This window comes from Micropterus salmoides, unplaced genomic scaffold, assembly GCF_014851395.1.
Source record: "Micropterus salmoides isolate LMB-PRFRI ecotype aquatic unplaced genomic scaffold, ASM1485139v1 Ms_hic_scaffold_3, whole genome shotgun sequence".
NCBI classification, from domain to species: domain Eukaryota; kingdom Metazoa; phylum Chordata; class Actinopteri; order Centrarchiformes; family Centrarchidae; genus Micropterus; species Micropterus salmoides.
In genome coordinates, this window is record NW_024042261.1 from 38,958,441 (window position 1) to 38,983,764 (window position 25,324).

At 42.8% G+C, this 25,324-nt stretch overlaps 1 protein-coding gene across 1 annotated transcript in view; it reads right to left on the reverse strand.

The window, feature by feature from the left end:
- LOC119882583 (interleukin-1 receptor accessory protein) overlaps window positions 1–25,324 on the reverse strand; it is a 50,215-nt gene that overhangs the window by 7,951 nt on the left and 16,940 nt on the right. Inside the window, exons 3-11 of the mRNA XM_038692676.1 lie at window positions 16,605–16,800; window positions 16,175–16,258; window positions 11,634–11,853; window positions 10,844–11,009; window positions 10,676–10,747; window positions 7,590–7,716; window positions 6,524–6,672; window positions 2,511–2,654; window positions 686–829 (exon numbers count right to left, since the gene is read on the reverse strand). Coding sequence (XP_038548604.1) covers window positions 686–829; window positions 2,511–2,654; window positions 6,524–6,672; window positions 7,590–7,716; window positions 10,676–10,747; window positions 10,844–11,009; window positions 11,634–11,853; window positions 16,175–16,258; window positions 16,605–16,800 — 1,302 coding nt within the window. The remainder of the gene's footprint in view (window positions 1–685; window positions 830–2,510; window positions 2,655–6,523; window positions 6,673–7,589; window positions 7,717–10,675; window positions 10,748–10,843; window positions 11,010–11,633; window positions 11,854–16,174; window positions 16,259–16,604; window positions 16,801–25,324) is intronic.

The following is a 25,324-nucleotide window of genomic DNA, read 5'->3' on the forward strand; positions in this document are numbered from 1 at the left end:
CAGTATTAATGTGTATTACAGAAACAAGGTGTGTACTTCAGTATGAATGTGTATTACAGAAACAAGGTGTGTACTTCAGTATGAATGTGTATTACAGAAACAAGGTGTGTACTTCAGTATGAATGTGTATTACAGAAACAAGGTGTGTACTTCAGTATGAATGTGTATTACAGAAACAAGGTGTGTACTTCAGTATGAATGTGTATTACAGAAACAAGGTGTGTACTTCAGTATGAATGTGTATTACAGAAACAAGGTGTGTACTTCAGTATTAATGTGTATTACAGAAACAAGGTGTGTACTTCAGTATTAATGTGTATTACAGAAACAAGGTGTGTACTTCAGTATTAATGTGTATTACAGAAACAAGGTGTGTACTTCAGTATTAATGTGTATTACAGAAACAAGGTGTGTACTTCAGTATGAATGTGTATTACAGAAACAAGGTGTGTACTTCAGTATTAATGTGTATTACAGAAACATAGTGTGTACTTCAGTATGAATGTGTATTACAGAAACATAGTGTGTACTTCAGTATGAATGTGTGCACTGCAGTATCAATGTACTTCACTGTAGTATGTTTATGTACACTGTACTATCAGAGCATGTGCTGCAGCAAGTGTGCGACCTATACGGTCATCAGAGTGTGTACTGCAGTATGAGTATGTACTGCAGTAGTACTCACTCCCTCCCGGCAGACTGTCCCTGTCAAAGATACACACTGAGTATCCGAGCTCGGTCTCCAGAACTCTGCGCAGCGTCGACAGAACAAACTGCTCCTCCTCGCTGTTCCTCGCGTACGAGATGTACACGTCGTACTCCTTATCATCTGAACAAACACACACACACACACACATCATAGACCATATTGATTACAGATAGGAGGCTTCCTGTTTTCAGTTTGGGGAAAGGTGAGTACATTTCCACGTTCTTATCTGCACAGCAAAGTCAAAATCTTTGTGGTGTAAATGTCAAAAAAACCCTCTGATGTCATCTGCACTGGAGGAAGTGCCTCTGTCACCAGAACCCAGGCTCAGTTACCACACAAACAATAAGCATGAGCCCCCAACGTTGCAAAAGACACTCAGTCTTGTGCCCTCAAATCTTTATAAATGTTTGATAAGATACACATAAGTTAAAGAGGTCATATTCTGCTCGTAGGCTTTTTCCCTCTCCTTTATTATGTTATAAATCTTTTTTTTGTAACAGAAAAAGCCCAATGGGAGTTCTGCAGAAAAATCTGCTCCTGATCTGAATACAGCTGGATTGTAGTCCAGCCTTCAGTAACCTCTCTGCGTCACCGTGTAACAAGCAGCGTGATGCTCGCCTAGCGGCTAGTGTGGAAAATACCGTTAGAGCCCCTCCAGGCAGTTACTGTGATGTAGAGACGGAGCTCAGGTAAAACTTTATGAAAGATAAACGTGTTACAGATTAATAACTCACTGCTCTGAAACTCTGGATTCTGGAAGTGAAGCCATGTTTACCAGCTTGTCAGGATCCGCCCTACTCTGCTTCTGATTGGCTAGTAGTCCTTACCTAGGTACTGAGCATGTGCAGCTCCAAACAAAAATCTTACAGAAGTGAGATTCTTCACTCGGCAGCTAAAACAGATCTGCAACAATGTGCAGTCCAACAGAAATATGGTATTTTTTGAAAATTAAACCATGTTAACCCGTTCTGGTACAACCCCTAAATAAAACTATGAACCTTAATACAAGCCTAAAATGACCTCTTTAATATCTTGTGTGCACATAAGAAGCTAACGTGCCCTAAAATGATCCTTTCCTTGCAAAAGTACCTATAACTTGGCATAGATGAAAGTTCCTTACTGTGCACTCACATGACAGAACGATAAAAACTAACATAAGCCATCTTGATGTTGGAGTTTCAGGGAGAATTTTCAGAAGGATCCCTGCTGGGAACTGAATTACCTACCACACAATGTAAAGTTAACTAAAAAGCTTTGCTATAAAACCTGATGCGGCTCCGGCTGGCAGCTGTGCTGAGACACTACCGTGCCGCACTGTGTCGGGCTGATTGAAAAAATCTGGCAGCGTGGCTGAAGAAGTTACACTTTCCACCGTCAAACTGAGACAAGGTTTAATAATCTAAATGCTCCAACCGCAGCCAGGCAGGAAAGATCATCATTAAACAGAAGAAATTTAGTATCAGGACATAAACACTGAAGTGGTGGAGGTGAGGCGGCAGATATTTCAGATATCTGGCAAAAACTAAGCAGTTTTATTACTTTGACTCCAGAGGACGTTTTCCTCTCTGCGGCCGTGTTTGTCATTTCTACAAACAGGAGTAGAATTTGACCTGTTGACACCTGCAGCTGCCGGATAATTAGACAGATTGTAACAGGACACAGTAGGTGTAAAAGAAAGAACCAGCTCCCCTGCCCCCGTTTGAACACTAGCATCTATCTGAGAATTTATGGAAAAGACAGAAGTGTTAAGGTCCAGGCAGATGGAACAGAAGAGAAATCTGAGGCGTCACCTGTTGCTTACCTGTGTGTCGCTCATCTGTGCCGAACCAGGAGCGATAGAGCAGCAGCAGCTCCAACCAGAAGACGTGATAAACCACGAAGAGAAGCAGCATGAGGACCAGAGTCACGCCGAGACCACAACCCAGCTCCACCGACGGCAACCACACTGACGGACACAAACACACCTGAGGTCTAAGAACTGTCCAGGAACACTCAGACGGACAGGCTGACAGTTTTCTCCTGAGTCAGGTAGCTTGATATCAGTTTAAGCTCTGTGCATCCACCTTTCAGGCCCACAGCTTCACCATCAAACACCATTCAATAATCCTTCTCCTTTTCTCCTACTGTTTGATGATCCATGCAAATATAAACACACATGTCGAATTAAATGTCTGCACTATTTCTGTCTTTACTTGTTTGTTCTTATTGTTGTTGGTGGTTACGCGAATATCTCTAGTTCTGAGAGCTTTAGCTAAGCCTCACTGTTGCTGTCTTCACCTGCAGTTCACTACTGACACATTCACTTGGAACTGCAAACAAACACAAAGCTGTTCGCTTAGTCAGTCGCAAAGGTACCAAAAGTAAAAAGTGAGTGAAAGTTTCTATCTGGGCATGAAAAGTGATCTTTGCTGGGGAAGGACTGATTTACAGGCAACACGTCCTGAAACCTAAACTACAAAATGGCTTGATTGTCAGGTGTCCAAAAACGACATGAGTGTTGGCAAGTACCAGTCTGGTGACAGGTGTACCGGAACTTCAGTACGTTATGTAAGTCACATGACCTAAGTCACATGATGTTGAACGCGTGGCAAACGTTGTGAAAGGTTCTTGGTCAGATTTAGGCACAAAATGTTCTTGGTCAGGTTTAGGCACCAAAACCACTTGGTCAGGTTTAGTCACAAAATGTTCTTGGTCAGGTTTAGGCACAAAATGTTCTTGGTCAGGTTTAAGCACCAAAACCACTTGGTCAGGTTTAGGCACAACATGTTCTTGGTCAGGTTTAGGCACAAAATGTTCTTGGTCAGGTTTAGGCACCAAAACCACTTGGTCAGGTTTAGGCACAACATGTTCTTGGTCAGATTTAGGCACAAAATGTTCTTGGTCGATTTAGGCACCAAAACCACTTGGTCATGTTTAGGCGCAAAATGTTCTTGGTCAGGTTTAGGCGCAAAATGTTATTGGTCAGGTTTTGGCACAAAATGTTCTTGGTCAGGTTTAGGCACAAAATGTTCTTGGTCAGATTTAGGCACAAAATGTTCTTGGTCAGGTTTAGGCACCAAAACCACTTGGTCAGGTTTAGGCACAAAATGTTCTTGGTCAGGTTTAGGCACAACATGTTCTTGGTCAGATTTAGGCACAAAATGTTCTTGGTCAGATTTAGGCACCAAAACCACTTGGTCATGTTTAGGCGCAAAATGTTCTTGGTCAGGTTTAGGCACTAAAACCACTTGGTCAGGTTTAGGCACAAAATGTTCTTGGTCAGGTTTAGGCACCAAAACCACTTGGTCAGGTTTAGGCACAAAATGTTCTTGGTCAGATTTAGGCACAACATGTTCTTGATCAGGTTTAGGCACCAAAACCACTTGGTCAGGTTTAGGCGCAAAATGTTCTTGGTCAGGTTTAGGCACCAAAACCACTTGGTCAGGTTTAGGCACAACATGTTCTTGGTCAGATTTAGGCACAAAATGTTCTTGGTCAGGTTTAGGCACCAAAACCACTTGGTCAGGTTTAGTCACAAAATGTTCTTGGTCAGGTTTAGGCACAAAATGTTCTTGGTCAAGTTTAGGCACAACATGTTCTTGGTCGGGTTTAGGCACAACATGTTCTTGGTCAGATTTAGGCACAAAATGTTCTTGGTCAGATTTAGGCACCAAAACCACTTGGTCAGGTTTAGGCGCAAAATATTCTTGGTCAGGTTTAGGCGCAAAATGTTCTTGGTCAGGTTTAGGCACAAAATGTTCTTGGTCAGGTTTAGGCACAAAATGTTCTTGGTCAGATTTAGGCACAAAATGTTCTTGGTCAGGTTTAGGCACCAAAACCACTTGGTCAGGTTTAGGCACAAAATGTTCTTGGTCAGGTTTAGGCACAACATGTTCTTGGTCAGATTTAGGCACAAAATGTTCTTGGTCAGATTTAGGCACCAAAACCACTTGGTCATGTTTAGGCGCAAAATGTTCTTGGTCAGGTTTAGGCACTAAAACCACTTGGTCAGGTTTAGGCACAAAATGTTCTTTGTCAGGTGTAGGCACAAAATGTTCTTAGTCAGGTTTAGGCACCAAAACCACTTGGTCATGTTTAGGCACAAAATGTTCTTGGTCAGGTTTAGGCACCAAAACCACTTGGTCAGGTTTAGGCGCAAAATGTTATTGGTCAGGTTTTGGCACAAAATGTTCTTGGTCAGATTTAGGCACAAAATGTTCTTGATCAGGTTTAGGCACCAAAACCACTTGGTCAGGTTTAGGCGCAAAATGTTATTGGTCAGGTTTTGGCACAAAATGTTCTTGGTCAGATTTAGGCACAAAATGTTCTTGATCAGGTTTAGGCACCAAAACCACTTGGTCAGGTTTAGGCGCAAAATGTTATTGGTCAGGTTTTGGCACAAAATGTTCTTGGTCAGGTTTAGGCACAAAATGTTCTTGGTCAGGTTGAGGCACCAAAACCACTTGGTCAGATTTAGGCGCAAAATGTTCTTAGTCAGGTTTTGACACAAAATGTTTTTGGTCAGGTTGAGGCACCAAAACCACTTGGTCAGGTTTAGGAACAAAATGTTCTTGGTCAGATTTAGGTACAAAATGTTCTTGGTCAGGTTTAGGCACAAAATGTTCTTGGTCAGGTTGAGGCACCAAAACCACTTGGTCAGATTTAGGCGCAAAATGTTCTTGGTCAGGTTTTGACACAAAATGTTCTTGGTCAGGTTTAGGCACCAAAACCACTTGGTCAGGTTTAGGCACAAAATGTTCTTGGTCAGGTTTAGGCACCAAAACCACTTGGTCAGGTTTAGGCACAAAATGTTCTTGGTCAGGTTTAGGCACCAAAACCACTTGGTCAGGTTTAGGCACAAAATGTTCTTGGTCAGATTTAGGCACCAAAACCACCTGGTTAGGTTTAGGAAAACATGGTGGTTTGTGTTAGCACATTACATAATTCACGAGACGTAAGTCATCTACAAAATTTTATTTAACTTAAAACATGTCACCTTCGACTTTCTTTCACACGGGACTCAAAACTCGTTCAGTTGAGTGAAAGTCCTGAGTTTACTTGACTCATCCATCCACCCCACCACCTCCTTACACGGACTTTGTCGGTCTTCATACTACGACACCTGAAGACTTTTGCCACCAGAGGTCGCGTCCTAACAAAAAATGTAAATATGGGTGGTAATAAGCTGCTGTAAAATCGACCTGTACGGCAGTTTCTCTGGTGAGGATGGGCTGAGTTAAAAGCCGAAACAGGAACTGCTAACGTCAATAAACATTATGAGTGAGATAATGGAAGTGATACAAGTGTTTTATTTATGGCTTATTTCTATAATGAAGACCTGCCAAACAAAGGCCTAAAGACTAAAAATATGATAGGCAAAAGAAGGCAGAAGGCATTTTGTCACTTATTAAATGAATGATGACTGAATTCAGTGTCCTGGTATTGTTTCGGTCCAAATGTAGTGCAGATTTTAACCCAAAAAAAAGAAACCGTGACTCGTCTCCATCACCTGCTGCTGTGTGGAGACGAGCTCATTGGCTGATGTGTTAATGTGAGGAAGGCTACAGCCTCCTCATCGCTCCACAGACAGCTTATGTTTCCAGCTCTTCATTCTCAGCCGCTGCTTCCTGTTTCCACTCAGGTTTTTATGCACAAATTGAAAATGCAACACTTCCTGCAGAAGTTTCACACTAAACGATTTTTGAGATTGGATTCAACTTTATTGTCATCGCACAGTACAGAGTACAGGTACTGGGACGGTGAAATGCAGTGAAAGAAACGCCTCTCACTCATTCAGAAATCAGTGTTGGAGTTCGAGGTATGTTTTCTCCTCACCCTCCAACTCCAGCTGAGCTCGGCGGGTCTCGAAGCCTCTCTCGTTCCTCACAGAGCAGTTATACTCTCTGTTCAGGTCTTCAAACCGGATGTCCTGGATCACCAGCACGCTCTCCTCCGTCCGGTCCCCGTAGTCCACCTTCAACAGTCTGCAAGCAAACACACACCTCATATATTTCAAAATAAAACTACACTCAGGCTGCCAGAGTCTCGCTGAACCTGGAGATTTATTGCCAATAAATCCTCTTTGTTTGACCCTGGCTTTACTCTGCGGAGACCTGCTGAGCTCTGTGCTATAATTCAAACACAACATTTCATCATAGAGTTTACTAAAGGGGTTGTGGATTCAGCTGCTTGCTAAAACGCACCTTGGCAGTCAGGAAATGTACATTTGTCTACCAGGAAACTGATTTCTGTCTGTCTGTTTTTTTTGAGAGTTTGAGGTCAAGCTCAGAGAACTACAGACCACTTTTAAGTCTTCTGGGGAAAGTTTGAGTCGAGTTTCACATCATCTGAGACAAGTTCAAATCTCTAGTCTTGTCAAAATAAGACCCAAATAAAGACTCAAGTCCTGTGGGGGGGACGTCAAAGTCAAGAAACTATGTAAATATACTTGGTCAATTACTGTACTTAAGAATCGATGTTGTGAATTGATGCTGTTTTTTCAATCATATTTAACTCCACTACATTTATCTCTCAGCTGCAGTTACTGTGTAGATTCTCCTGAAACGGTTTTTCTATTGGGAGTTGCTTATTTTTGTCTGTCCCGGTCATCAGCTGAGACTTTCATGCTTCTGCTGTCACGTCCTTCATGTCCTCATTTTTGTGATTTAAGTCTGAGTCATGTCCAAGTTTCAAGAACTGGAAACAGGGTTGATGAGGAGAGTGAACCAGACACTAAATGTTCAGTAAAGCCTAAATCTAGGAAATAGAAAAGCTCTTTGAAGAGTCGAGTGATGATTCTCTGCTGGTTCCATTGTTTATATAAAACTATTGATAGAGCAATTTTAACGAGATGAACCATCTAAAATTCAATACTGAGGCTTTTCTGTCCAAAGGATTGCACCTGCTGGTTTTGGAGAATCGGTGGTCGGGATGTTTGTCCAGCGTCTTCCCATCAACTGTCCACCAGATGTCCCACGCAGATTCCAGGTAGGGGAACAGACCTTTGCACACCAGACGCACCTCTGTGCCTGAGGGGGAGAATAATATACTGTATAACAATATATAATCTGACAGTGTTTCAGGAGTAACTGTTGGTTTGTACATCGTGACATGAGCATGATCCCACATTACGTACAGACTCATTAAAAGATGGTGATGAACACATAAACTGTAGTTTATTTTGACTCAATCCCACATGTGTCGTCCTGCTGTGCATCATTTGCAGTAGTCTCGTTGTTTTGTGTCTCTTTGTAGTTGTTTGTTTTCATTTCATTTTTAATCTGATGTAATATCTAATGTAATGTAAATATTTTGTGCATGTCTTGCTCAAGACACTTCCACATGTGGACAGGAGGTGCTCGAAGATAGAATCATCAGCTCGTGTGGTCACTGGCCTACCCGATCTACGACATGACGTTTTATAGCTTTTAAATCAAAAATCAGCCATGCCTTTGGTTTTCTGACAGGTAAACTGGAATTGTAATTTTCAGAAAGATGAAATTGGTAATTTTAAGTCTTAACTTGAGGTAAATGGACTTGCAGTCACTGCTAAAAATAAGAATAAACCATCCACCAGTGAAGAGCAGTCTGTCCATAAAACACATTTCCTTTAAACATCTATCAAAGTGAACACAGGCCGGTGGCTGCAGTAATATGCTCTATGTGTGCATGTGACGTGTGGTTTGACGGCGTGTGTGTCTGTAAGACGAGTGTGTCCGGACACGCTGTTAACGGCTTGTTCTGTTTTATGGGACGAGCTCTTGCAGCCTCCACTAATTCTGCACGGACGATTAACTTTTTGAGCGTTGAAGCTCCTCCGAGCCGTTCTCAGGAAAACCAATTTAAAAGAAGTTGTTGGCAGAGGATGAGCCGCCTCTCCATCACTGCCAGAGCAGCTTAATGTCCTGAGAGTCCAGCTGCAGGTGGAGGGGAAAAGACAGACGGGATGAAACTGTAACACTGCTGGAACAGAAGCTCCCATCTGGATGCACTGCAGTCGCTGGCTGCTGTGGTGCTGAATGGATTAGTTCATTAGCAGCTGTGGAAGAAGTTTTCTGATCCTTGACTAAAAAGTACTAACACCCCGCTATGAAAATACTCCACTACAAGTAAAAGTGCATTCAAAGTGATAAAAACAATATATCAACATCTACGCAGCTCATCTCGGGTGTGTTCCAGTAAATATGTTTGATTTGTGGCTTTTCTAATTCAGCAGTCATTTCTGATCACTAACAAATTGCCAGAGTGATGACGGTTCCGCTCTACAGCTTCACCACTGTGACGACCACGACCTTCAACAACCTCACTGTCGTCTGCAGCGATCAATGTGTCTGCAGCCTCACATACATAACGTCTGATGCAGTCAGGTGTCGCTTTAAACAGCTTGAACCTGGAATCAAACCTGTTAGCGGAACATCACGTCACATTTTAATGCTGATAAATCCTCACTTGAACTCAAGGACCTTCCAGAGTCCTCCACAGTCCACTTTCCACTTTGATCTACCAGATTTAAAGTCTGTTGGATCTGTTTACAGCAGGGCTCTGTGTTCTGAGCGGCTCTTCAGCTGCCTGAGTTTCTCTAATAACTCGATGCTGCTATAGGCTGCTATAAGGTGAGAGTTCAGACTGAAATAAGCCTTCTGTCAAAACAATACAGGGGCGCTGTGTTGGGTGGGGGGGGTCTTGCTTCTGGTATCAGTGAGACATGAAACTTTAGATTAGCATGGCTTAGTATTACTTCATAACCCTTCACAGTGACGAAGTAAACGGAAGAAAAACTGCCTTCACGTTACAAGTAATCCACCAGGAATGTGCGCTTGCTAGGTTTGGGTATCGAAAAGTTATGAAAATTTCCAAGACCCGTGCTTTTGGATTCTGCTTCTCAGTTCCAAACTTTCTGCATATTTCAGCTCCCGATTGAAATGCAGTGAGCATTTTAGTCCATAAACGCTCCAAAGTTTGGCTTAGCTTCACTAAAAAGCGAAATGCAACAGCTCCAGCGTTTCCTGCGGCTTGATTACACAAAAAGTCAATGCAAAGATGTGAATTTCTGCGAATTCGATGTGTTTGTTGCGACATTCGCTGCTGACAGACCTGACAAAGCATGAATTCATATGTTTATCAAATCTGCATCATGTTGCAGCTATTTCAGCATCAGTTTGATCCATTTATTGGAATTAAATAATAGCAAAATGTTTAGTTTGGGTTCATACAGCTGTAGGAATCTCGGGTTTATACGCTTAAAACGCGTTGTGTGTGAACACTCGGCAGTTGTCCAGCGATAAAACCCCCGCGAGGAAAGCGTGGCAAGGATTAAATTTGCGTTGTATGTGAACACAGTATAAGGAGGTTTGGTGCGAGGGAGGAAGCAGCTCCGACGTGACGAAGCGTTTCCTTCAACACGGCGTGAATCTGAAGGAACGCTTCACCGTGTTCAACGTGTCGCGCTCTCCCAGATCCAGCTAACGCCAACAGCAGCAACGCCTCAGGTGAGCCGACGTTCACCTTTTATACTGAAGAGAAGATAAGACGAGTCCCAGAGACGCCGCTCTAGGACAGAGACTCCTTTCACTTTAGAGACATGAAGGGGACGAGGAGCGAGGAAATCTGTGGCAAAGGAACCAGAACCGAGACTCCATAAGATCTGGATTCCAATAGTAGGTCCAGAATCAGAATTGAGAAAATTGAAATGATACCTGACCCTACCGCTTGCATGTATTTGACTGGGTGTCTTTTTCTCAACGCAGCCATAAAAAACAAAGGAAGCACCACTAGAATTATCATCTGAACAAACAAAATAAATCAATTACATCTTTATCATCTCCGTTACCTGAAGAAGATGTACTCTTCTATTCAGACTTTTACCATTTTAGTGTATATTGAGCTCATATGGTAAATATTCACACATAACATTGTAACTGGGGTTTTAACAGGCTCATTTAATGATATTTTAACGCAGACGGTTTGATAATCTGACAGTTAACCTACCCTGTTGGACAGTGAAGACCTGGTTTTCAGCCGGGTGGAGGATGCTGGGTATTTTGGGCAAAGAAGACGGATCTGCGAGAATAAAACACTGTTTACCTGCACAGTTTCATACATATTCATTAATGTCTGTATAGTAGGAGTGGGGGGTATTGTCAGTAGTTGTCTCACAGACTGCGGTGACGTTGATGCTCCTGGTGAAGTTGAGTGTTTTGCCCCTCCTCTGGTAGTGGACGGTGCAGTAATATAAACCCATATATGGGATCAACATGACGTGAACCTGCAGACTGGTTCCTTTCGGCTCCCGGTCGCTGTTCCAGAACGGATTCGTACACCACTGAGAAAGGACAAAACACGGAGACATGGTTTTAAAAAGATTTAAGATAAGATACATTTTAGCCAACAAGCTCGACATCCATCCCACACGAGTCGGCTCATATATTTTTAAAACTACAATATATGAAAGACGTGTGTGAGTCTGTCTCCTGGCTCTCTCCACACCTGTTCAATACACAACAATCGGCTAAACAGAACTAGGGTTGCACCGATCCGATACTGATATCGGATACCGATACTGACTCAAATAACTGGAACGGGTATCGTGATGAAGGGGTCCAGTCTATGGGGAGGGAGCTAATAACCAGGGGGGGCAGCAGTTTGGAGGTATTTCACTGTTGGTCAAGCCTGATGTTGCTGCTATCGGATTAGCACTCTGCATCAGCCGATACCCAAAGCCCAGCTATCGGTATCAGGACTGAACAAGTCGGATTGCTGCTCCCTAAACACAACCTGGACCTTGACAGAGATGAACCTGAATCATATCAACAGACTTACCAACGTGGACGATTTAAAAAGACGACACATGGTGAAATCAACAGAAACTTTGGTGTTTAGTTTTTGTCCCGTTCGGGTCTCAGTTTTCACATCAGCATCATCAGTATTAGCTGGAGGGGTCCGTTACCTTCTCTCTCACATGGGTCCAGGTGACAGTTGGCTTGCTGTCAGCTATCTTGGCAACGTCCTCCAGGTCCGGACAGTTCAGTATCTTCCCTTCCTGCAGAGGGATGATCACATGACTTGCTGCCACGGCAACTGCAGGCTCGCAATCAAGACCGCGGACCACCTCGTCAGGCCGCAACACCTTCAGACGCATGGCGATCTTACTGCAGGACGACTTGTTGCTGTAAACCAGAGACAGGAGACACAACTTAAGGCTCGTGCAGACTACACGACTTTCAGCGTCGCCCGATGGCGTGTGACCCCCTGTAGCGGTGACAGGGGGTCACACGCTACAGGAGCTGACAGCGGCTGTCTCCAAACCACGTTTTGTCAAGAAAACACACGTGAAATGACGCGAACCTACACAGGAAACAGCTGTATGTTATTATAAAGATAGAAATTATAAAGACAGAATATGGATGAACGGATGGATTAGCACACGCAGGTAGCAGGGATCATCTGAGCTACAGAGGTGTGGTGAGAGCTGGAGGGAGGAAAAAGTGTTTTGCGATGACAAAGTAGCTGCCTGCTCTCATTGGCTGGATGTCGTTGAGCTCAGCGACTTGCAAATCTGGGTTTAGCCGCCATCTTTACAGCAATGCTCTAATGGACTCACAGTTAAAGTCTCTACTAAAGAGTTTAGGACCTTTGACTGTTTGTCTATGAAGCAGTTCAGAGAAAATTAAACTAGGACAACAACATGTGCAGCAGAGCAAACCACAAACCACGGACGCCATTTCCTGCTTTATCTTTCAAAGAATCCCGGAAAGCAGCAGCGGTAGCCCAGCGGGTGGCTGTGTTTGTCACCACAGTCTCAAATTTGTGTGTGGTGTAAGTGAGACAGCGGAAGCAGGATATGACGTCTCACCACACATGAAAATAAGAATTGATCACACTGGGCAGATAGTTCCGAATCAGCCCTGAACTGCTGCAACATAACTACATGGGCGCAGTGTATAAGCCTTTGGTGCGAAGACCCGGGTTCGATTCCCACTGCAACACACCCACCAATGTGTCCCTGAGCAAGACACTTAGATGTGTCTGACATATTTAGCAATTGTAAGTTGCTTTGTTTAAAAGCGTCAGCTAAATGAGTAAATGTGACGTAACGTACAGTCATCTCTGTAAATATGAGAGTAAAAGCAGTTTCTCCTCCGTCACCAGTAAAAACCTCCTGCTGTGATCTCAGATAATAGATAATAGATCTTTAGCTGGAACAGAAACGCACTTCCTGCAGAGAGCGAAGACGGATCTCCATCTACCATAAAAACTGACTGTGTGTGAGTGTTATTCATGCACAAAGTGGCTTTAAGGCCGCCCAGTTCAGACTGATATTTTTGAGCTCTCAAAATCTGGCCTCATGTAATAAGCCAAACACTGCATGCACACAAATAATCAGTGGATTGAACATACCAAACACCAACACAAAGAAAAATGCCTTTCACAGTCAATAACTCAAGAACAAAGGAAGAAAACCGCTCAGAGCAAACCCTCTTCCCAACAAGTCAAACAAAAGATCTCTGGAGGTTTCCGTTCTGTGTTCGGTGAATTAATGTTACGACGCTAATGCTAATGTTAGCCGATCCGCTTAAGCTAACGTGTGTGTACGTTATGGCGAATGTGAAATAAAAGAAAAAATATTTGCTGATAAATAAAGACCCACATTTATAAACGGGGCACTAGTTTGTCCGAGTAGCTCAAGTTAGCTACCGTTAGCTTAACATGATCTGCAGTTAACATTAGCATTGTAACATTAATACACAGCTAATGTCAGGCTGTGTTAAGTCCCGTTTAATAAGATTATTTAACTTAAATAATAACTTAAATAATATTATTTAACGGCTCTGGGGTCTCCATAGTTTATCCGAGGACCCGTTAAAACTATATCCGTCCGACATACAGCCAATCACAATCCGCCACGTCATCACGTTACCGACAGGCGCAGGCCCCCGAGCACATGCTGTCGGAGTAACCCGTGGCTATGAAGACGAGCTGCTGTACACGGGGCCAGAGTTAGGCCGTGGCGAGCTACACTAAACACACGGCCAGACAGACGCTGCCTCTTCTCCAGTAGTGTAGTAGTCAGTGCCGCCATTTTGAAAGCTCGTCACCCTTTTTAAAAAGGTTAAAGGGGCGTTAAAATCTCCGGTGAATGTCTGAATGTAAGTGGTCAGTAATGGAGGTGTGACTGGGGCATGAAGTGAATGTTTTAGTCAATGTTGACAAGTGTTGGACTGTTCAGAAGAGTTTTTCCACAGACATCGGTGAGGTTCAGTAAAGTTCCTTAGTTCATTACCCAGACCAGAACCACATAGTGATTGAAGTTGGAGCCCTCCTGCTCCCAGCGCTGCGACCACCGGACCTCTCAGGAAATTAACTGATCCTGTTGTTCCATCAAATGCAGGTCTGGACCGTCGCCAGCTGACGGGTCAAATCTGAGTCCCCGTTTGTGTAATCCTCAGATCTTTAGGACGCTCTCAGGGCCACTTTAGCTGATTAAGTGTCGAGTGGCCGGGACGGAGGATCGAAACTGAGGGCGCAGCAGCTGATCTCATCTGAAAGAGCTACAGGCCAGAAAGCTTAGCTGATGTTTGGACCGTCTGTGTGATCTAGTCTTTTAAAATCACCTCTGAAGACTCATTTAATCAATTCCTGTGACTTCAGTCCTGATCTCTTCTGAACTATTTGGAGTTTACTGACAAAAATTTGACATTTACTCATTTAACTGACGCTTCTATCCAAAGCGACTTACAGTTGCTGTATATGTCCGAGGTCGCACGCCTCTGGAGCATATAGGGGTTAAGTGTCTTGCTTGGGGACACATTGGAGGATGTGTTGCAGCGGGAATCGAACCTGGGTCTCTCACACCAAAGGCATGTGTCTTATCCACTGTACCGACACCCCACAAAAACTGTAATTAATCTGAGTGATACGGAACCAACGTCTTTTCTCACTTATTCTTTTTTTGTTCCTATATGATGGTAAACCTCTGCCTGTAGAATCTGTGTATTGTTCGTTCTGTCATTATTATGTTTAAAAAACAAATCACAAAAACCAAAAGACCAAGTCATTTTTCTGTTTTAAAACCAAAACAGAAAAACAGATAAACAGAAAACTAAAAAACTGACATCGGAAAAATATGGATTTAGATATTTAATGTGCCCGATTAGTGTAGATTTGTGTGTTACACTTGATAAACCTGCAGCGGAGACACTTGGGCGATGGAGGTGCCTGATTAAATGTAATTAAGATGAGCTTGAACATCAACATAGGTGGGTTTTTAGTAAACAGGAGGCTCAGCGTTCGGTTTGTAACTCACTAGCAGCTGGAACAGGAACGCTTTCCTGAGAATCCTCCGGTTTTTAAGATTTCTTCAGTATCAAATTAATTCAGTGATATTAGTTAAATCGGCGAGCTGTATATTAACCAATCAACCAATCGAGAGGAGGTCACGGGAGCGGCCTGGTGCGCTGCTGAGGGTCGGTGATCGTCCCCTCTGGTTGGATGAAGCCCAATGCAGAGCACAGCTGTAAAGAGGCGCACGGGTAAAGCAGCCAGTTAGTTTGAAAACCAGCAGGGATACAACAGCGGCCACAGACCAAAACGCAGCGGCTTTGTGTTTCCGTTGTGGTTAAAATTCAATTCAATTCAAATTAGCTTTATTGGCATGAATGTATAACAACAATATTGCCAAAGCATCATACAAACTACATAAGAACAATCAACCCCATACATTTCATTAAACAAGTAATTAAAAGCATAAAATATATAAAAAATTTAAATAAATAAATAAACCGTAAGTGTTTGTGTGTTATAATAATATATAAAAAATTAAATTAAAATAAATAAATAAAACAGTAATGTGTGTGTTAGAAAAATAAAAATGTATTAAAAATTAAAATTAAATAAATAAATGAAACAGTAGTGTGTGTTATTATAATATATTAAAAATTAAAATTAAATAAATAAATGAAACAGTAATGTGTGTGTGTTATTATAATAATATATTAAAAATGTAATAACAATAAATAAATAAAACAGCAATGTGTGTGTGTTATTATAATAATATATTAAAAATGTAAAAATTTATTTTAAATTAATTAATTTAAAACAGAAAAAACAAAAAACTACTTTTTTTGGAGGGGGGGGGGGGGGGGGGGGGGGGGGTTCTCCGATTTGGTTTTGAAACAATGAAAATAATGAAAGAACGAATCGTACACAAATCCCAGAGCTGCACACATCAGGCCGAGACACCTCGGTTAGACACGACGGTCCCGGATGTTTCCTAATGGAAAGTTTAGTGAAGCTGCCGCGTGCTGCTCTTCATCAGAGGTGGTTTACCTGACGTACATTTACCAAACCAACCAAGTCCTCATTCAGACAGAGGCATAAAGAGGCCTCGTTAAATTCAGAGTCAGTTTAAGTCAGAGGAGACGAAGTCGTTATAAATAAGTTGATGAAATACTAAAATGCCAGAGTCCATGTAGAAGACAGAAGTCTTACCGTAGCATACAGATGTACAGGCCGGTGTCGGCGGCGGCGGCCGGCTGCAGCCACAGTCTCTCTCTGTCTTTGCTGAGCCGCGAGCTGCAGAGGAGAATCACATTAGACCCTGAACGAACGTAAATCAGATACGATTCAATTACAGCGACATCAGAACAAAGTATAATGTCCTCAGTGACGCTAATCGAGCTGCTCGCCTCCAAAACACCATACGTCCTGACTGGAAGGGAAATCGTTACGCTGATCTTCATCATTCAGTTACTCTCAAAGTGTCTCAATTAGTCTGAACGGCGTCTGATTGGAGGCTGGTTAGGGGGTCTGACAGGGTCACGTGTCCATCATGACAGAGTAGGGTTCATCCATAAGCCCTGGCCGTGACCCTGGGTCAAAGGGTAGAGAACCATCTGATCAGAACTTCCCGCAGTCGTACCTGTAAGTGATTGGCTGTTCCAGGTCGTGACCCTCAGGGTGGCGGTACCAGAAGAGGTTGTGTCCGGCGCTCTGGGTGGAGGTGTAGTTGTAGACGGAGGGGTGAGAAAAGAGAGGACAGGAGAGCCACCCGGCCTCCCCCTCCAGGACTGAGACCGCCCTCTCACTGGACTCCCCCCAGTCATAACACATGGGCTCTGAGGGAGAGACGTTTAAAAGGTTAGTGCGGCTGCAGCGTATCCATCCGCCCAGTCTGTGCTGCACCTCCAGCTTCTGCGCCCGACTGAACAAGTAGATCCAGAACGTAACTCCCTCAGATCCACTTCACGCACAGATCAAACATACAGACATAACATGTGCATCAGAAGTGTTTATCTGAACTTTGGACTGAGCTGTTCCTCTTTGAATACTACGACCCGTTTTTTAAATTTTACTTTTCCTTTAAAAACATAAAAGGGTTCATCCTCTGGGAAACATGCACGTGCACGGAGCTGATCCTAAGTGTTGCGCTCGTTGTTCATAATGTAAACTGACAGAAATAAAGAGAGAGAGAAGGTTCAAACGCTGGCTCCTTTCTCACAGCTGACCAATCAAATTCAAATCAGCTTTATTGGCATGAATGTATAACAACAATAACAATAAATTAAAGAACAATTAATTTCATACATTTCATTAAATAAGTAAATAAAACCGTAAATGTTTGTGTGTGTTCATTTAAAACGAAAAAATTTGTATCAAATGTGAAATTTAAAAACAAAATACAAATAAAGGAATAATTACTAAAATATCAAACAATCCAAATAATAATCATTTGAAAATTAGTATAATTATTTATCGGTTTCCACTGGTTGTCCTCACTTCATGGCATGAGAAGATATATTTTGGAGCAATTATTTGACACTTGGGCATTTCTCCCAGTAAATAGGGGAGTTTCTGTGTGTCTGATATAAATTTGAATTCAGGGTATATTTGTGAATTTTTTGTCTTAGTGTTTTATATTTAGCAAATCATATTTGTTTACTCAACACTCGTGTGTTTTGTCCACAGCTGTCTGCTTTGGCTTTGGTGGACCAGATGTCAGACAGATGCAAAAAAAGCAAAAAATATTAACAACTGTGAGTCTAAACGTGTGAGGACGAAATGTAACCAGGAAATACAACACAAACTAAAGAGGTGGCTCTGGTGGTAGAAAACGGTGGTCATCAAAGTGTGCTGTAAGACGTTGAACAGGCTATAGTCTTGAATAAACCTGCGTCCTCTCCTGCAGCCAGCAGGGGGCGACTCCAGCGGCTGCAGAAAGAAGTGTGATTGTATAGAAGTCTGTGAGAAAATGTTTCTACTTGTCAGCTGATTTATTCCCTCAGTAAACACTTTCCTGATGAGTTTCTGGTCTCAGTCGCTAGTTTCAAGTCTTCTTCAACACAGCGTGATGTTCATTTAGTAAATTATGGTCCCATTTAGAGGAACAGAGACCAGGAAGCAGGGGAGGCTTTAGGGCGGAGCTACAAGCTGACTGACAAGTTGTCAATCTGGATAGAGGCGACTCGTATCCGCTGCTCTGTCTACATTTAACCAGCGCCGCTGAAAAAGCTTATTACGAGTCGGCAGGTCATTTTTCAGGAAGTACGTTTAGTTTTAAGCCTGTTCGTCGCTAGTCAAAATTAGCATCCCAGCTAATATCACAGTAAATGTGAATTACGGATGCACCTTGCTAACCAAGCTAGCTAGCGCCACATTCTCAGCCAACTATTGTCACTCGTAGCTCCAAAAAACTAAGATGGTGACGGCCAAAACGCCACTCTCGAGGCTTCAAAACGGCGGTCCACAAACCAACGGGTGACGTCACGGCGGCTGCGTCCACTTCTTTTCTACAGTCTATGATTGGAATGGATTTAGTGCTTCAGTGCAGATTAGCTGTCCTGGATAGAGGAAAAGGTCGAGCGAGCATAAACCTTTGGCTGCTGTTACAGAGTGAACTGAAGACGGAGAAGAGGGACATCTCTCTCTCTCTGGGTCTGGGTCTGGTCCAGGCTGTTGGCCCGGCTCTGATTTATTTTTATGTGAGAATCATCCAGAGCTTAGCGGAGGCCGTCGTTAACTGGACTTGTTAAAGGAACAATGTGATTACACTTCCATCTCATTAAAGGATTAACGCACGGAGGGCAGCCACTTCATTAAAACACTGAAAGTCATCAGTCAGGGAGAGGAGGCGGGGCTTTATTTGAGATTTAACTGCTTCATTACAACAACAGGAGAGATATCAGACAGAAATAACCAAGCAGTGCACAGTGAAACAGATGTAAAACACACTGCTGGTATTTTTGGGCTGAAAGCTTTCTGACATTAACCTTCATGCTGAAAATATCCCAGCACCATGCTTTATGGTTCTCCGGCTGGGAAAGCCGCAGACATACCTGAGTTAGCATGAGCAATGATTGTGTTCGCTGCACATGAATCACACAGCTTCAATCTTAACCGGCTCATTAGACTTTAAAATACTATTTTTAGATTATTTTAGGATGTTGAACAAGCTGCATGGTAGAGTAACATGGGGTAAGACGCCCCCTAACAAAAAACACAAAGTGTCACTTTTCTTTTCCCTCAACATTTCCTCTGGCTGCCCCTCGTCTCACTGAACTAAAATTTGTGTTCAATTTATGTATATTTACATTAAGGAGAGCCTTAAGATAAGTTTGTTTTTATAATTTCTGGTTAAAGTAGTAAAATGCTAGATTAGTATGTTTGGGGTAAAACCCCCCCGGTCGCTGCGCCGCTTCGTGGTTGATGGTTTGTAAGTTAGATGTTATTTAGACTCTGGACAGACCCGTCAGCCAACCAGCAGCTTCACTATCAGAAAGTCTGAGGTCAGAAGCTCACATATGCTCACATTTACAGCTAACGAGCTGCCATGCGCATATTTTACCTCAGACTTTGTGCTGATGAAGCTCCAGCAGCTTTACTGTTTAAAAGTCTAAGAAATAAATTATAGGAAAGCTAAAAACATCAGGCAGGTTTATTTCTACAACACAGGTCTGTAATCCTCCTGCTTTTTACCAGCTAGCTGTAGTTTATTTTATCTGTAATTTGTACATATTAAAGTGATTTCACACAATGGTGGTGGGGGGGGGGCATCTTACCCCATGTGGATATTACCCCATATTTGATTAATACAAATTAATTTGTCAACTCTTGCTATTTATTTTAGTTTTTATTATATGTTCTCCAAAGCATGGCCTACTTAAAAAAAAAATAAAAATCAATAAAATGTTCTTTAATGTGTCAGAAAATAAATAGACATTGAGCTGAGGGGGGGCGTCCTACCCAACTCTACCCTACCTCAAGATCACAGTGCTTCACAATAAAAGACAAAAGTAAGAAACACATTATACAGACCCATATGAGAGTGAGTAAATGACTAAAAATGTGGATTCTCCAGAGATGTGTGAGTTTCAGTCAGCTTCAGTTTAAAGCCTGGAGCCTGATGTCATGCCAACACACAGGAATTACAGTAGTTTAGACTGGATGAAATAAAAGCGTGACTAATAATCTCTCAGCAGCGAGTCTGACACAAAGATCCTCAGCTGGAAAAAACACTTCACATACTGATCACAACTGACACCTACATTTCTGAGTGAGGCTTAAACAGGGAAGGAAACCAAGTAAGTAAGTCAACTTTATTTGCAAAGTGCTTTTCACAGACACGAGTCCCAAAGTGCTTTCCAGCGTCAACTTCCATATAAATCCATCAAACCTTCTAGGCTGATGTTGGAAAGTGTCCAGAGCAGCAGCAGTCAGGGAGGGACTAGAGTTTGGCGGGCAAGTCCCAGAACAAGTACTGCATCTGATAATCATAATCTTATCAACAAGGGAACCAAGGCCATCCTGCAACTTAAGCCTTCAGACACTGCGCAGATTAAACCAGGCTTTAACCCTGAATTGGTCATCCCAATCAAATTACTGCCAGAGAGTCGCAGCTGATTAACTGCTAAACGATCCGAACGTTTGATGAGTTGGATTTCTGACAGGTTTGATGTTTTGATGGATTGTCTGCAAGTTTGAGGAGTTTTTAGATCTGAATTTCAACGCGGCTGCTGTCAAAACATCTGCAGCGGGCTTGTTGTAAAATTATTATGGCTGACTGTAATCTGGACTGTGGAATAAAACAGTGGCTGAACAGATGGATCTGCCTCTTCCAGCTGTCCAGGTTCTGGCCATGCAGAAATGGGTATTGTTTAAAAGTGGGATGTGAGTTAACGCAACATACAAGATGAATAAAAACATACAGTGTTAGCTTTAGGGACAAGGTAGAAACTTCAGAATCAACCAGCCATTTTTAGAGTGTTTGGGCAGCTATATAAGAGAGTAACACAGATAACTTTGCAAAGTGTTAAGGTTAGAAGAGATGTACAACTAAATATCATCCCGATAGCAGTGATGTGATACGGGCCTACCATAAAAATCAATTAAGATGCTTCGACTCTCAAATGAGAGAACAGAAGAGACGAACTGTCTTCGAGTATCTTCATCCAAGTCCAGTTAACCTTGACTTTAACTTTCCTTGGATAAATATGACCTGGATGACTGAGAACCTTCACAGACCAAACATGCTTGGATTTTGGGTTGTCTGTTTTTATGGGTTAGGTTTTGGGTTTCTGTAAGTGTATTTGTTCTTGGTCCTCGTTTGGGTTTTGTTTTAGCATCTGTTCCATATTAATGTAGTCCTGTTTCCTGGTTGGTCCTGTCTCTGCTCCCTGCCCTGTTCCATTTAGCAGTCGGTCCATGTTTTCTGTTTTGGGGTTTCCTCTGTTTAGCTTTGTTTATTCTTTTGTTCATTTGCATGTTCAGTTTAGCTCACTCCGTCTCGTATCTTAGTTTTAGTCCTGCATTTTAGTTCTGTGTCTAAGGGGGCTTTCACGGACCACGGTCCGGACCAAACAGATGAAATTTGGTAAAGAGGTAGTCTGGATCCGGCTAAAACTGACCCATGGTTTGGTTTGTTTCTGGTCTGAAAGGATTACATTTACAGGAAGTTTGGCGGTTGACGTGTAAACATGTATACAATTATAAATCTCCTGTGACAGCTCATCTTTACAAACAGGCGGCCACTTTAGAAGTACACTGCCACATACATCTTTGGTCTCTCCTCAAACGTAGGTGCAGAAGTATTGGCTTGCTGTCTTCTCCTCCTTTCCTGCCGGCGACGTTGTTCGCACACCAAGGACGTTTAATTGCAAATTTGAACAAGCCTTCAGTATAGTTGGTGCTGCAGGTAGTAATGCCATAATAATAATAGAGTGGGAAATATGCATATGTTAATTTTTTTTTCATTCGTTCTTGTCAAAGATACCCACTGAACGGTTTAATAAACCAATCAATGTCAAGCACAGGGAGACGCAGCCCTTGATTCGGCATTGGTGTGGACTTTCAGGTGTGAAAGCCCCCTTAGTTCATGTCTTTGTAGTTACTCCTGGTTCTGTGTTTGTATTATTATAGCTTTGTCTGCTCGTGTTCTTGATTAGTTTGTTGTTCATATTATTCTGATCTGTTCTGTCTTATTTTGATGTGGTCTGTGTTTAGTGTTTGTGATAACTCTGCCTGCCTCTGTGTCTGATTGCCTCCACCTGGTCTTGGTCCCGCGCTGCTCGTTACCTGCCGTTAAATGTTTGCTTGTTCTGTTCAGTCTCTGTCCGGTCATTGTCGTGTGATGTCCGTTTAGTTGGATCACCTCGTTTTGTTTGTTAATTCTAGAAACTTTGAACTCAGGCTCTCAGCCAGTTTGTGTGCTCGCCTTTTGTTTGTTTAAATAAACCCTTTGAACTACATCTGCTCATCCTGTGTGTCCTGCATTTGGGTCCTCAACCTTCCCCACGCATCACACACCCCTAGGACAATAAAAAGGTCTGGTGGCCTGTGGCCTGTACTACGAAGCGGGGTACCCGTCTTATCCAGGTATCTTCAGGTGTAACTTCACGATTAACCCGTACTACAAAAGGTGGACAGGTGTTACCCGAGGTTTGTTGCCATGGCAATTTACACTGCTTCTCTAAGCTGCTCCGAGCAGGTTTTGTTCGTGGTTAACTCGAGGTTACCCTGCATGTGGACTACACACCACATCTGTACTCAGTGTTAATGATTAGAAGTAGGATATTAATCCACACCACTTCATAAAATACACTCACCTAAAGGATTATTAGGAACACCTGTTCAATTTCTCATTAATGCAATTATCTAATCAACCAATCACATGGCAGTTGCTTCAATGCATTTAGGGGTGTGGTCCTGGTCAAGACAATCTCCTGAACTCCAAACTGAATGTCAGAATGGGAAAGAAAGGTGATTTAAGCAATTTCGAGCGTGGCATGGTTGTTGGTGCCAGACGGGCCGGTCTGAGTATTTAACAATCTGCTCAGTTACTGGGATTTTCACGCACAACCATTTCTAGGGTTTACAAAGAATGGTGTGAAAAGGGAAAAACATCCAGTATGCGGCAGTCCTGTGGGCGAAAATGCCTCGTTGATGCTAGAGGTCAGAGGAGAATGGGCCGACTGATTCAAGCTGATAGAAGAGCAACTTTGACTGAAATAACCACTCGTTACAACCGAGGTATGCAGCAAAGCATTTGTGAAGCCACAACACGCACAACCTTGAGGCGGATGGGCTACAACAGCAGAAGACCCCACCGGGTACCCCTCATCTCCACTACAAATAGGAAAAAGAGGCTACAATTTGCAAGAGCTCACCAAAATTGGACAGTTGAAGACTGGAAAAATGTTGCCTGGTCTGATGAGAAACGATTTCTGTTGAGACATTCAGATGGTAGAGTCAGAATTTGGCGTAAACAGAATGAGAACATGGATCCATCATGCCTTGTTACCACTGTGCAGGCTGGTGGTGGTGGTGTAATGGTGTGGGGGATGTTATCTTGGCACACTTTAGGCCCCTTAGTGCCAATTGGGCATCGTTTAAATGCCACGGCCTACCTGAGCATTGTTTCTGACCATGTCCATCCCTTTATGGCCACCATGTACCCATCCTCTGATGGCTACTTCCAGCAGGATAATGCACCATGTCACAAAGCTCCAATCATTTCAAATTGGTTTCTTGAACATGACAATGAGTTCACTGTACTAAAACGGCCCCCACAGTCACCAGATCTCAACCCAATAGAGCATCTTTGGGATGTGGTGGAACGGGAGCTTCGTGCCCTGGATGTGCAGCCCACAAATCTCCATCAACTGCAAGATGCTATCCATCAATATGGGCCAACATTTCTAAAGAATGCTTTCAGCACCTTGTTGAATCAATTAATAAAATGCATCGATGCTTCGTTTAATCCATGTAACTTTATAGCACACTGTTTCACAGGGACATTTATTACTGTCACAGATGGCGCTTACGCTGTGTGAACACGACATGATAATGATGGCGCTGTTTGCAAAGTAGAGGAAGAGAGAGAAAATAGTGAGGGACAAAGAAGAAAGTGTCCAAAGTCTGGGATTATTTAAAGCTAAAGAAAAGAACAACTCATGTTATCGTCCGTCCACCGTAAAACGGAACTTATGTTGCCTCGGCAACAGCACGACGGCGCCTGATCAGAAAGCAGCCTGTGTTCTGCCAGCGGACCCCAGACAAGCTAACAGCAACTTTAGCAGTGAACTGAAATCATGATTGATTGTTGAGTTGAAGCCAAAGTAAGCTGCAGTCCTCAGCTGAAAATGTGCAAGACTTCAAGAAACCCGTCACAAGACAGCAAGTTGTGCAGAGTGAACAGCACCTATAAACGGGGCTCCACCAAGCAAAAGTACTTCTTAAACGATGCATCGATGAATCGTTGAAATCTATAGAGGCTTCGAATACTAAAATCATCGTTAGCTGCAGCCCAACTTTACACCTTAATCATATTACACATAAAAGAAGAGCCCATAAAACACATAATAGAGATTTACAGAGAGTTTAATAGAGAGACTACAGTAAGAACACTGTGCCAACAAGCCTCCCTGGCTTTGTTGTCCGCCACGATATTAGATTTAGCTGTTAACTTGTTTTTACATTCATAATTTCCTGACAATACCGGCATGCATTCCTCTGGAGAAGTACGGAGCATGCGCCGTTGTGAAAAAACTCTGCCTGCACGGCCGAAGCAATATAGTTAACATGGACTCAACTGACCAACATCTTATCCACCGTCGTAGTTTAACTCCAGTGCAGGCGGTCAGAGTTTGTTACCCTGAGTTAACTCTGAATAGGTTGAATTCCCTTTGCAGTGCAGGCCACTGGTGGTTAAGATGCATACCACTTAACTGCAATCTCTACTTACACAATCAACTTGAGGCAAAACGCCACAGGAAACCAAATTATTATGTACCCCAGGGAAAAGAAATACTTGCAAGGCAAACAGAATAAGTTCCACCTCAATACTCACTACAGAGTAGCTGATGAGGAAACATTAACAAACAGTATCTGAATAACTGCTCTCAGAGAGGCGCAGGGCTGACCTAGAGATACACAAGTCTGTCAGTCAGGATGCTGTGGTTGACAGCATCAAAAGCTGCACTAAGATCCAGCAGTACCAAATCCCACATCAGGATGTCATTAAAGACTCTAAAGTCAATTACATGCTCATGAAAAATGGCTCAGATGAACTGTGATCAACAGTAACACCTGGAGACGACCTGATGACCACATTGAGAAAGACAGACAGCAAATCCTCCAATTTTCACT